This window comes from Pyricularia pennisetigena (assembly GCF_004337985.1).
Source record: "Pyricularia pennisetigena strain Br36 chromosome 4 map unlocalized Pyricularia_pennisetigena_Br36_Scf_11, whole genome shotgun sequence".
In the NCBI taxonomy this organism is placed as follows: Eukaryota; Fungi; Ascomycota; class Sordariomycetes; order Magnaporthales; family Pyriculariaceae; genus Pyricularia; species Pyricularia pennisetigena.
The window spans coordinates 902,514-915,798 of NW_021940923.1; the positions used below are offsets into that span (position 1 = coordinate 902,514).

The window sequence follows — 13,285 nt, forward strand, 5'->3', positions numbered from 1 at the left end:
CCATTGTTCCCGCACTCTAGTGGAAATTCGGCGCAACGAGGCAATTCAGGGTTCTTCGTCTCAGTAGAAGTCTTGGTCGCCTACTGCTAGCGTCGCAAATATCGCAATAATTCAATTGCAAGAAGTACCACGGGCAAGCGAAAACGGGTTGCGCAAACTTGATGATTCAATGGAGGGGCAAACGCGCGATTGCACCGTCGACGGTAGAAGAGGAAGCGTCCAATGTAGGTCAGGCAAGCAGATCGCCTGGTTGCGACCTTTTGAACTCCACTCCGGCCCAGCCCGTGCTGAGGGGAAAGTGAAAAAACCGATACTGCTCATCAGATTCTAATCGAGGCTGACTCAGCACCTCCTTGAACAATTTAAGAACTACATGAACCGCAATGTTGGCATACTTGAATTAACAAAGGTACTCCCCAACACGGACATGTATTTATACAAGTGCTATCTTGTGATCATGCGTAAACACGCAAAATACTGTATAGAGACTTGGACCAAAGTGAAGTATGGGAGAGGTAGGTACTTAGGCAAGGTCATTGACCCGCATAATCTCATTTGCAATAGCTGGGTATCTAGTAAATGCTGCAATGTTGTCCCTGACGCCGCCTGACTCCGTAAAATCCGATGCAATGTTGTTGCCGTGATCTGCATCGTTATGTTTACCCGATGCTGGCGTTCTTATTGCTAGATTCGAGAAAGAAAACATGCGTAAAAGAAAATAAAAGAGAGAGAGAGAAAAAAAAAGAGAGAGAGAGAGAGAAAGAAACAAACTCAAAAGAGGACTACCTAAACCCTCTAACTGTGTCCTCCAAAAGAAGAGAGTAAGAAAAATGAAAACCTGGTAAACTAAAGCTGCTCCATGACCTCAGTGAGCAAGTTCGATAGGTTGTAGTGAGTCAGCGGTAAAACAAATGATACACTCAAGCGTGGATTTCGGGTGATAGCGTCTCCGGCTCGAGTTCAGGAGACGGCGGTTCCCATTCCCAGCCCAGCAAACTCCAGTTGAGTTCACGGCGCCAGAAGAGACCAAGACCGTGACCACCGCCGAGTCTATCGGTGAGCCCAGGATACATGCTCTCATCTAAAATGCGGTCCTCGGAACAGATTCCGCCCGTAAGTGGCATTCGCTGAGCAAGAATGACTTTGCCCATGCGCGAGTGCAGGATCGACATAGAGCACATTACGCACGGCTCGTGGGTCAGATAGAGCTCAAGGCCATGGCAGAGATACCCTTCCGGCGATGGGTGATCGTCATCGAAGACCCTGCGTTCCTCGTCGAGCATCGGCTCGTCCTGGAACGGATCGAAATCCACAGATAGCGGCGCGTTCGAAAGCGAGGGACCCTGTCGGTTCTCGGCACGTACCAGCTTGCGTGCCACCATACTGATGGCTCGGAGCACAGCATGAGCCATAGGGTTTCCGGTACAGCAGCCAGTCTCCTGTCCGCCTGGTTGGTGAGACCACCGAGCATCCCCCGCCAGGGCAACAAGCTTGGTCTCGCCGGTTTCCAAGCGCTGGACGATGCACGCACCGACCGCTATGCCGAACCCAGCTGCAAGCGTTTTACTTGCCACCTTGTGAGCGAGGGCCATCCATATAGCCGCGTCTGAAGAAACCTCGTCTGTTGCCCTGGCTACTATGCTAGGATGCGGACCGAGAGGGTTATTCTTTCGATATACTGTAGGCCAGAAATGATTGCACCAGAGAGCAGCTTGGACCTGTGATGTCGGAGGAAGCAGCGGAACGGGGATGCTAGCCATGAACACATCTTCTTCGTCCATGCCCTCGATCTTGGAAAGCCGATCAAATACATCCTCCAACTCGAAAAGAGACTCCAGACCAATCATTATGTAAACGTACGGAGCTTTGCCCGTGTGCATCTGTCGTGTCTGAACCATCTCGTTCATGAACTGCGACTTGAGGTGTACTGGTAAGTCGCACGGCTTGGAGCATCGACGGAGGTGAGACATGCCCTTAACAACATCCTCTGGTAACACGTTATGCAACATGCTGTAGCATACAGTTCAAGTCAGTATAGGGAAGAATAGTATAATACAATGAAGACGAAGAGTCTGGGCAGGGATGTACGCGTACTTGACCACCGAGCTAGTAGCCTTGAGGGGAGCGCGCGTGATGAGAGCCTGGCCGTATACATGGTCGTCTCGAATCTCGAGAGTGGTTTTGAGGGGTATGAGGACTCCGTGGTCGGCTATAGGCGGCAGCAGATCCTGCACTAGCTGGTCCTTGGTCCGGATTACGTCGGATATATCCACATCATCCATTGTGAAGGTGCTTGGTATCCCACCGGCCGAAGAAAGAGACGTCGGCGACGCGTCGGAGGCGGGTTGTCCTGGGAGTTGATGCAGGGAGACGGACGTGGGAGTAGATGTTGAGTGCAGCAAATGGTGGGTTTCGGGACCAACTGAATGCCGAACAAGTGAGTATCGAGCAGCTAACTCTCCACTGTGAGTTTACCAGGCATGGTTTGTGAATAGACGTCTGACCAAGGAAACCAGTCTAATGGAGACAAGGTGGAAGGCAAAACAGAGGATAATGCTCGGCTCGGCTTTCTTGATGTCAATCAACTAGGTGAGCCTGTTGAAGGCGGCAGGTGAGAAAGAAGGGTGGGTCGGAAGGTCCGCACGCTGTACTTTGGCCACGGTAGGACTTGAAAGAGTGGAAAGCACGCCCCCCGCACTTTATTGTGGCTTGGTGGGGAATTGGTCGTTATTGATCACTGACACCGGATCGCAGGTATTATTTTGGGCGCAGGAAGTACGCGCAGTCGCAAAGCTCCAAAAGTTGGAGGTTGGATAAACATTGATCATCCAGCGGGGTTGGGTATCTGGGCTTCAGAATGTCAGAATGATGTCAGTTTTGTTGACGGACGCAAGAATTTTTTTTTCTTTTTCTTCAGTCTTTTGTGCTCTCTAAAAGCACCCCACTTCCTATAGTGGTCCCTGCATCTTGGAGGGGTATGCTTGGCTCACGGTTCAGTTGATGTAGCGCGTCACCTTGCGTTATCGGCCAGCTTATACGGTTTATCAAACCCATCGACACTGTGTTCTGTTACCTTCGGTACGGTAGGGTACAAAGGCAGGCGGTTGACAAAATTAAATGCTACACCAATTTGAGCAGGCATGGAACAGCACGTCGCACTCAGCAAGTTCAACAATGTATTATTTGACCAAAACAGCGATTAGCATCTCGCAGAAAAAGTAGATAGAATACAATTGAAGTAGCTTTAAATCCTGCTTGCTATTGTGCTTTTTTAGTCAGGGAAGTTTGTGGGTTAAATTCACCAAGTGTTTTTGGCATGAATCTAATACTATCCACCGCTAGAGAGGCCACGAACTAACGCTGCGACTGAGTAATCACAATTACATTCCCAAAATTACCTAGGTATATATACATACCTAGGTGTTAAGTAGGTCTCTAACGAAGTCAACTTACCTCGTCAGGTACTTTACTACATTGTTAACTATATTGGAGAATTTCCAAATTCCTCTGCCTGGCTTAATTTTAGCGTGCGGCTCTTTACATGCTTCCCTACCTTTGTGAAGCTGGTTTTGTTGGGGCCGAGTTTAATGAATTTCGACATCCTCTGCCTAAGCGTTTTTCCACCCTTTTCTTTTTATATGTTGAAGTGTCAGCCTAGCTGATTCAGATCGCAAGCCAGGGCGTTCTCGTGTTTTCAGAATCCCACACTGAAATGCGCATTAGCGGAAGCTGTCACGATAAATACGATTGTAATTTGAAAGATTTGGTGAAACACAAGGTAATCATCCCTCTTCCACCACATATTTCTGTCGCGAGCGCTTTTTGTAACCTATTTGAGGTTTCTGTGCGTAGGTAAGGTGCGTCATCATGTCAAGCCATGGCCTATTAGGTCTAGTGATATGTCGGCACCGAGGTGGTGCTTGCAGTTTTGGCTCAACGACACCCTCATAGAGTACCACGCAATTTCCCTGACGTGTGACAATTACCACGCAAAACTCGATGTGGGGACAATCGGCAATATGATAACACAAAGGTGAGAGCAGTGAGTGAAACGATGATAGGTAGGATGGAACAGCTAGGATTTAACAAGCACTCCTGCAGTGCAACCCTCACCAGCGTTCAAAGTCTGGGAGAAGTGGGGGAACCAGTAAGCACGGGTACAATGTCGGGAGGGTTTGCTACCTTGGCTGCCGTTTGCGGATGCAGGCCAATGGAATCTGCACGTTCGCAGGCCCAACCATCTGCTTGGCACGTATGGAACTAGGGGCTAAAAGCTAGCGCGCCTATCCACAGCCATCATCATGCCCGGCGGCAGGTAAAACCGGATCTCCGGTAAGAAGCGTCACGTTAATTAAGTGTAACTACAGAATAGTGTGGCCAGACTAGTGCGCCGCAGTGCAAATGGAGACTGTGAGTGGTCCGGACACTTTGTCCGCTTGACAGGTCCGACAGCTCTCAGCAGCAGCAACTTGAGCTATGACTGACAGCTTAAGCTGGGTTGGCTGTGAATAGGAGGCCTTCCTCACACCGGCACGACCGGAGGATGAACCGATGTTGCTTATCGTCCCATCATTGCAGCGAAGTGCTGTCTGCCATGGCTTGTTGTAATACAGGATAGGCTCCCTTTTTTTTCCTCTTTTATTTTTTGTCATTATCTTGTTATTTACTATTTTCGTCATTCGATGATTGCTTCATTCATTCATTACATTGGTAATACCTGACAGGTAATTTTTAGCGTCCAGTCTTTTTTTGTTAGTGCTACTTGTACTGCCTAGGATGCGCAGCTTTATTTAAGCCTTGCTGACTGAATAAATTGCCTCCTGCTCTCTTTAAAAAGTCCACTTACTCGTTCTTATCTTAGCTTGTCCTGGGGATCTTTTCTTGTTCATCTTGGCGCATTAATACGACTCACTGCTTACTTCGTGGGCAGACTATCAAGAGAGTTCGCCCAGCTCGGGCGACTCAGTACTGGCTCAATACATTTAATTTTAGTCAAGGTTTGACTGCTACAAACCTTCGAAAACCAAACACAGAGACAAAGACTCACAACCGTCAAAGATTGCTCTTATTGAATGAGCCCCCGCCGCCCGCTTTTTTTTTTTGGGGCCAGAACATATTCTCCATCGACCGACATTATCACCGCGAGCCCATAAACATCCAAGGAACTGCCGATTTTCGGACCCCGATGAATGTCCTATCCACCTTGCCGTCAGTGTTTTGTCACAAATCGACGGAAACAAACGCCAAGAGCTCCAACGCCTTGTTGCACACTGTGTGCATTCTGTCCTCCGACCCTGCACGACACCCTTGCGTGGCACACGACGCTTAAAATTCCGCGATTCTGCGCACACCCTCATGCCCCACCCTACCAGCATTGGTATCTCTGGTTGGCGTAAAATTCTGGGGTTACTCTCACACAAGTCAAGCAGCCCTGGGCATCATTCCCCCCATCAGTTTTCTGGTTACCAATCGACGACTTGGCTCATCAACCATTTTTCTTTTCGCCTTGCACATCAATGCCGTCAGCTACAACTGTCCTTCTGCTCAAAGGTTGTTAACATCTTTTCATTTATCTCATATTTGTTTGTGCACCTCTTATTATCATTTCGTTGTTGTGTCCGATTTGGGGCTGGCTGATTGGTCTGGCCTGGTCTTTAATCTTAACTTTCGTCTCCAACCCCTCTGCAAGTCATTCACCGGGAGGCAAAAGACAGAAAGAAAAAAAAATCACCAAACCCGAACCAAGACCCTGACTTGCCTTGAAGGCGGATCACGCCAACCAGCGCTCCCACGCCATTACCTCTAGAACAGCTCTACATCTCTGTATGCATAACGAACAAGCTGACGCGTTTTCCTCGAGCGATCAAGACGGGCGCAAACAGGCGCAACAGTCGTCGTTGGCCAAGCTTGCAATGAGCAAGAAAATCACGGCCACGCCTAATGTGATTCCTCCCACTCCCCCTGTATCAGCGCCTGCCGTTGCGCCGCCACCACCAACCTCTGTCGCCCCTTCCGAGACGAATGGCGACGCCTTGAAACCTCCGTCGCCGAGTTCGACTTCTCCTCGCCCCGCGCAGAAGCCCGACAACTCGCACTTGCCACCTCCGGCCATCGCCCATGCGCTCAAATCGATAAACGCCTTTGACCATGCCGCACTGCGCGACAAGCCAGTGCCCCAATATGACAGCCCTTATACCAGAAGTATCTCTTCAACAGCACCGGGCTCCCCGAGGATGTATGTGCTCTCTTGTATAGATGTCACATGCCATTTGCTCTTAATAAAAACTTTCGTTTCTCGTCTTGTCGTCTCCCGCCCTCATGGATCGCCTGCGCTTCGATCAGCACAGTTCCTGCTTTTCCGTGGCCTTCAAGATTACATGTTTACATGGTAGATCGCTGACGGCCGCATTGCGTCCTAGTCCTCCCGTCAGACAAAACTCTGGCAGCCACACACCCAGAGTTCGGCCCCATGCTACGACTCTTAACATTCCCGGACTGACCAAGTCCAAGGTCTCTCCGGACGGAAGGATCCCAGACCGAGATGTCGCGTCCAAGCTGCTGATTGTCATGGTGGGTCTTCCAGCTCGTGGAAAGTCCTACATCACAAAGAAGATCCAGCGCTACTTGAACTGGCAGCAGCATAACACCAGAATATTCAACGTGGGCAGCAGGCGAAGAGTTGCCGCTGGATTCTCTCCTCATGCTGAGCGACCCGTGTCACCCAAATCTGCGTCCGGCGAAAGGCTGCGCGCCGCTTCCATCTTGCTCAATGGTATCGAACAAAATAGTGACACCACCGGGGAAACCAACGGGCATACAAGTGAATCCTCTCAGGATCGAGAGCCGCCATCATTTGATCTGAACACCTGGAAAGGTCGCCCGAAGTCGATCGCCGGCGTTGACGGCCCTGAGGCCTACATGGACCAATCCGCCAACTTCTTCGATCCAAAAAACACAACCGCTCGGGCACTGCGAGAGCAGGTTGCCATGGACACGTTAGACGAGGCCCTGGACTACTTGCTGTCTCAGAACGGCTCGGTGGGTATACTTGATGCAACAAATAGCACGATCCATCGCCGCGAGCTCATTGTGAAGCGAGTCAAAGAAAGAGAGCCCAAACTTGGCATCCTCTTCATTGAAAGTATCTGCCATGACCAAACTGTAAGTTTGCAGCAATCGTGATCGCGCAGTACGTTGTCTTTTCCAGATCACTGACAACGGCCACAGCTGCTCGAGGCCAACATGAGACTCAAACTGTCCGGCCCAGACTATCACGACAAAGATCCGGTCAAGTCACTTGAGGACTTCAAGGAGCGCGTCAGACAATACGAAAGTGCTTACACTCCCTTGGGAGAGTGGGAAGAGAAGAACGATCTGCAATATATACAGGTAGGTTCTATTTCTTGGTTCAAATCGGCTTCTGGAGAAGTAAGCCAAGCTAACCTTGTTCAATAGATGATTGATGTTGGAAGGAAAGTCATTCATCACAGATTGCGAGGCTTCCTCAGCGGTGGTATTGCCAACTACCTCTTGACGTTTAACCTTGCGCCGCGTCAAATATGGATTACTCGTCATGGGCATAGTGAGGATAACCAGCTCAAAAAGCTCGGTGGTGATTCTTCACTCACGGAACGCGGTCATTTCTATGCCATGGCACTGCACAGCTTCATCACCCAAAAGCGCCAGGAGTGGCTTGTGCAGCAGAAGGACAAGATTGCTCAGGCCTCATTCCCCCCGCAACCTGGTGATCATACCCCACCCTATCCAGAACTTTTCCAAGAGCTCGACGACAAAAACTGCTGCGTTTGGACGTCGATGCTGAAGAGAAGCGTTCAAACTGCCGAGTATTTTGAGGAGGACGAGGACTACGATGTCAAGAATTGGGAGCTTCTGAACGAGATGAACACGGGCACGTTCGAAGGCATGACGTACGAAGAGATAGCAGCCAAATACCCCGAAGAATATGAGAAGCGCCAGCGAGACAAACTTCACTACGTTTATCCAGGCGTGGGCGGCGAGGGGTATCTACGGATCATAGGCCGGCTGCGCGACATGGTCCGGGAAATTGAACGCATCACAGATCATGTTTTGATCATTAGCCACCGCTCCGTCTGCCGGGTCCTAATGGCATACTTTATGGACCTGACACGCGATGACATTGCGGACTTGGACATGCCGCTGGGCATGCTCTACGCGATCGAGCCTAAGCCTTACGGGATTGAGTTTCACGCGTACAAGTACGATGAGGCCAATGGGACGTTTAATGAAATTCATGACTACAAGCCGCAGAGGACAACGGACCGCAACAATTAAATGTTTTGGCAACCGAATGTAGCGGTAAGGCTGCTATTCTCCTCAAAATTGTGTCTGGGGACTTGGTTGTTTCGCCGTGTTGGCCGGGCGGACTTTGATGACTTTAAGGGTTTACTTGTCCTTTAGGACAATACTTTGTCCCATCATTATCTATTTGTAATTCTGTGTTACTATCATGGTTGTTTTCTTCTATTTTTGTTTGGGCCAGGCGTCACGGGAAGGGAAAACACGGCGGGAAAGGTAGGCATACCGGATTATTGGTTTGCATGTGTTGTTGTTGCTCGGTATCTGGGCTCCTAGATGGTTGCGAATCGCTTGTCATCATCGATACCCGCGTCTCCTTAAAGATAGGTACAAAAATGGAGCTGGCGTATACTGTATACATAGGGAGCTTTCCTCGCATCATGAAGATCACTATTTTGTCATGTTTCGTACACGATATGCGATTAGTGCGGCTCACTGGTTGAAGTTCGCCACCCCGAAGTCTGGGAAACCATGGTATTTTTGCTGTAGCCAGACTTGTGGCATAGCTCTTGCGATGTAGCAAGTAGTCTGGAGTCCAGACTAGTACAGATCCAACCCTATTCGAACAGCAGCAAAACTATCACAGTCATTAGAGTCCGCATCCGAAGTCGCTAGATGAGATAACACCACAAGTCGCAACCGCCTCACCAGTGGACTACGGATACAATCAAATGAGATGCGTCCATCAAGGTGTCGGATAGCTACTTGGCCAGTGTAATATCTGAGCTGCTTACGTGGCACAGGCTGCCAGGGGTGAAAGGGCACATGGCGCACAGAAGCACCAAGTGGAAAATGAAGCAAAATGAAGCTATGATTAGTCCCAATGGCATGCACAAGGCTCCTATGGACGTTGCTACTGCCAAATGGGCCTTGATCACAAGATGAGAAATCGACTTGCATGGTTTGTACGGTATAGAAGCGCCATGCCATGGGTATCAACTTGAAAACTTAATAAATCGCATGGAAGGGAAAAGAAAAGCATCGAGCCACCAAGTAACACTAACAGGTCAAAGACAAATTATATTCACTTCATTATTTGCCCAAGTGGCAACCTTTATATACGCCACTATAACCACAAACCTTCGTATTCTTTCTTCTATTCTATTTTATTTATTTCTTTCTTTATTTTATGTTTCATTGCATCGTGATATGTCATGGCACATTTCAAGCAATCGGCTTGGCCGAGGCGCTGACCTTGATGTCACGGCTGCTGAAGCCGACATCGAAGCCAAGCTCACCGCCGGGAATGATCCAGTCCTGCAGCACGACATCCCAGTACGAGATGTCACGGCGCATCAGGTTGAAGTCGACAGTCTTGGTCTCGCCAGCAGCCAGTTGGACGCGTTCGAAGCCGCGCAGCTGACGAGGGGGAGTTCCAGCCGGAGCTCCCGGCATCCGGACGTACAGCTGGGGGACGGCAGCGGCGGCAACATCACCCGTGTTGCTGAGCGAGACAGAGACGCGATAAACAGTCTCCCAGAGGGCTGGGTTGCCACCGGGGTGGGGCCCGTCGGTAGCGGCCGGGGCGCGGGCGGGAATCTCCTTGGCGACCTGGGAAACCTTGGCATCGGCGAGTGCAAAGGTCGTGTAGCTCAAGCCAAAGCCGAACTCGTAGCGAACGGATTTGTTGTGGGCATCAAAGTACTTGTAGTCGATCTCGAGCTTCTCGTCAAAGTAAGACTGCCAGTCCTCCTTGCCGTTGGTGGTGATGTTGGTGGTAGGGGGCGCGTTGTAGTCGTCTGGCTTGAGGGCGATGGTATAAGGGAGCTTGCCCGAGGGGCTGACATCACCCCAGAGCAGGTCTACGAGGGAGTTGCCCGACTGCTCGCCAGGGTAGTGGGCGGCCAGGATGGCGGTGACGTTGGGGTGGTCGGCCCAGGGAAGGTCGTTGATGCCCGAGGAGTGCGTGACTACGACGGTGTTGTTGCACTGCGCAGCGACGGACTCGACGACCTCGTTACCCCTCCAGTTAACGTAAAGATCGTGACGGTCATCGGCCTCCTCAGCCCTAGAAGAAAATACCGTACTTGGTCAGCCAACCCATGCAATCAATCTAGAGCATTCTGGGGGCTTCTGGGCACGCCCGAGGACACAACTTACCAAGTCTTGAGCATCACGATGCAGACATCGGGAAGCTTGGGAATCCACAAGGAGCGGATGTCAGTGGTGGCAATAAGGGTGTTGCTGTGATGAGAAGAAATAGTATGAGCATCATCAAGAGACTCCCAAGGGATATTGCACAATGCCACAAAAAAAAAAAAAAAAAAAAAAAAAAAAAAAAAAAAAAAAAAAAAAAAAAAAAAAAAAAAAAAAGAATAACCTACTTCAACCAGGCCTGAACAATTCCGTTGTCCTGGGCGACGCGGTTCTTGATGGCCTCAAGGGGGGTTACGATAGATGTCAATCGCCCGGTGCCAGAGCCGCCACCAGCAGTCAGCGTGCCGTACTCATAGTTGGGCTGGTTGTAGTGACCCTGGGTGGGGTCGCCGGCGTCATTGCCAAAGATGGCTACAGACTTGGGCGATTTGAGCGGCAGGGCCTTGTTGACATTCTTGAGGAGCACAGCGGCAGCTGCCCCGTGCTCGCGGATCAGCTTGGCAGTAGTCTTCTCACGCACGTCCCGGCTAGCCTCCCCGCCGACGAGCATGTCGACATTCTTGTTCCACAGGTTCCTGGGGAAGAGGGTTTGCTCGAGGAAGTACGAGGATGAAGGGTCAACCAAGGGGTAATCCTTGTCTTGGCCGAGCCAGTAATAGGGGGTCATGATGCGCATGATCATGTCGTCAAGTCGGGTCGTCTCTATGGTTCCGTTGTTGACTCCTTGGGTGATATTGCCGCCGAAGAAGGAGCCCGAGCCTTCGCCGAAAATGAAGCCATAGTTTCCGAGGCCTCCCGGCTGCAGGGGAAAGAGAAAGAATCAGTCAGCCTTGATTGGGTACATGGATCTGCCATGATCAGAGATGGGACCAAGACTCACCATGTTCATGTCGAGACCGGCCTCGATGGATGCCACGCCAGAGTGAACTGCACCCCAGTCGGACATGACGTAGCCCTCAAAACCAAGCTCCCCTTTGAGCAGGCCGTTGGTAGATTTGGAGTTCTGGCAGGCATAAGAGCCGTTCAAGCGCTGGTAGGAACACATCATGGCCGAGACGCCAGCCTTGACTGAGTTGGCGAAGGGGAACATGTAGACCTCGTGCATGGTGCGGTCATCAATGTTGGCCGAGATAGCCTCAAATTTGACGTCAGTCAGTGTGCCGTTGGGATCGAAAATGGGGTTTCTCATGATCTCCTGCTCGTTTCCGATCCAGTGCTTGGCAGTGGCTTGCACACCGGCATCTTGAAGGCCACGGACCGAGGTCTCCATAGCGACGCCCGTGAGATACGGGTCGGCTGAGAATCCCTCCCAGTTTCTGGATTGCGAGTGTTGTTAGTCGGAGCTGAATGGGTGATGGAAGGGAGGACCCGGCGAGGCGAGACACAACGAGAAGGTTGCTACTCACCGGCCTGCATAGGCTGAGCGACCCAGGGGTCCCGCAACGGGAGTCAGGGCGATGTGAGCGCCCTTGGCCTTGAATTCCTTGCCCATGGCCACGCCTCGGTCGTACATCATCTTCTTGTCCCAAGTGGCAGCGATAGAAACACCAGCAGAGAAGACACTGGCATAGTCGGCCATGCGGATGGACAGGGGACCATCCTGGAGACAGAGGCCGTTGAAGCCAAGGCGCGGAATACCAGCGATGTTGCCGACACAAGGTCCCGCTGAGCCGGTGACAATAACGGCCTTCTCCTCAACGGTAAGTTGGGAGACAAAGTCACGGGCTTTCTGGAGGGCGTTTTCCCAGCCACCAGCACCAGTGATGTTTGCTGATGTGAAAGAAGAGAGATCAGCGGGTGGGGTTTTCTTTTATATATATATATATATAGGGATCTTGCATGTAATGGGAGACGCAAAACTCACGCGCAGGATAGACGGCCGGCGAGTGTCCGTATTGACCCAGGATCACAGTGTCAGCAGGCTGTACCCAGGTGAACCTGTCCGATGTTGAGCTCTGGGCATCGGCACCACCGAGGGCCACAAGCACGGCCACGGCGGTAGGAAGAATTGAGGCGAAGAAGCTGGGGGCCATGTTGAGTAAACAAATGACACCAACGAGGACGATTAGATGTTCGCGTGAGGGCCAGAGAAGACAAGATCGAGTCAAGAAGGAGCGAGCCCCCTCTCCCTTATGTAGACCGTTGCGGCGGTTGCTGTCGCCCTCATCCTTGCCGGGCAAAGCTGCGGGCTTTCCGTGCACATGGCGCTGGGTTCGTGTCATGCTTGCTTTGGTGGCGTCGGTCAGGATATGCGTTGTAGTTACGGAGTAGTAGCCCGGACTGTCGGGGCCTGCCATGTGAGCGATGATCTGGGTATGGCTAGCCCGATCAAGTTCTGGAAGACCTTTTTGCGAATCCCTGAGAGTGGAGAGACTTCTGAAGAGAGACCATTGATAGCCCCTGTTCGACTGCCCATCATGATCTTGATTTGCTGTCCTGGAATGCGGGTACAATTTGGGGTTGCGGAGATTTCTGAAAAGGCGGAGGGAAAAACGTGCGCTATGCTTGGCCAAGCGGAGGCCTTGTGCGGAGTAGGTGGATAGCTAACCTGGGGCATCTTCATTACAACATACGTAATTTGTAATTACCGTATACCAAGTTTTGGAGTTTTCTTTAGCAAACGTGAATATGGGATTTTACATGTTGCCCCGTTGACCACCCATAGTCATTCATGCATACATACTATCGCGAAATACTATCATCTCTGTAAGCTGATCAAAAACAATGCCTTCGAGCGGTGCGTGCCTAGGTACCTTTCTACATACCTACCTACCTACCTGCTGTGACTACCTGGTAGGTTCAAGTAATAGGTAAAAAAAAAAAAAAAAAAAAAAAAAAAAAAAAAAAAAAA

At 50.8% G+C, this 13,285-nt stretch overlaps 3 protein-coding genes across 3 annotated transcripts; 1 reads left to right on the top strand and 2 right to left on the bottom strand.

The window, feature by feature from the left end:
* Positions 1-920: 920 nt before the first annotated feature.
* PpBr36_10833 (uncharacterized protein) lies at positions 921-2,282 on the bottom strand (the record flags this gene model as incomplete). The annotated part of the gene is made up of 2 exons (XM_029897941.1): positions 921-2,010; positions 2,089-2,282. The coding sequence occupies 2 exons, from the start codon at positions 2,280-2,282 to the stop codon at positions 921-923; spliced, it is 1,284 nt and encodes a 427-aa protein (XP_029743730.1).
* A 3,543-nt stretch (positions 2,283-5,825) lies between these two features.
* Positions 5,826-8,313, top strand: PpBr36_10834 (uncharacterized protein; the record flags this gene model as incomplete). The annotated part of the gene is made up of 4 exons (XM_029897942.1): positions 5,826-6,235; positions 6,420-7,161; positions 7,228-7,389; positions 7,456-8,313. The coding sequence occupies 4 exons, from the start codon at positions 5,826-5,828 to the stop codon at positions 8,311-8,313; spliced, it is 2,172 nt and encodes a 723-aa protein (XP_029743671.1).
* A 1,188-nt stretch (positions 8,314-9,501) lies between these two features.
* Positions 9,502-12,731, bottom strand: PpBr36_10835 (uncharacterized protein; the record flags this gene model as incomplete). The annotated part of the gene is made up of 6 exons (XM_029897943.1): positions 9,502-10,345; positions 10,438-10,521; positions 10,662-11,233; positions 11,315-11,750; positions 11,841-12,204; positions 12,299-12,731. The coding sequence occupies 6 exons, from the start codon at positions 12,729-12,731 to the stop codon at positions 9,502-9,504; spliced, it is 2,733 nt and encodes a 910-aa protein (XP_029743731.1).
* Positions 12,732-13,285: the final 554 nt, after the last annotated feature.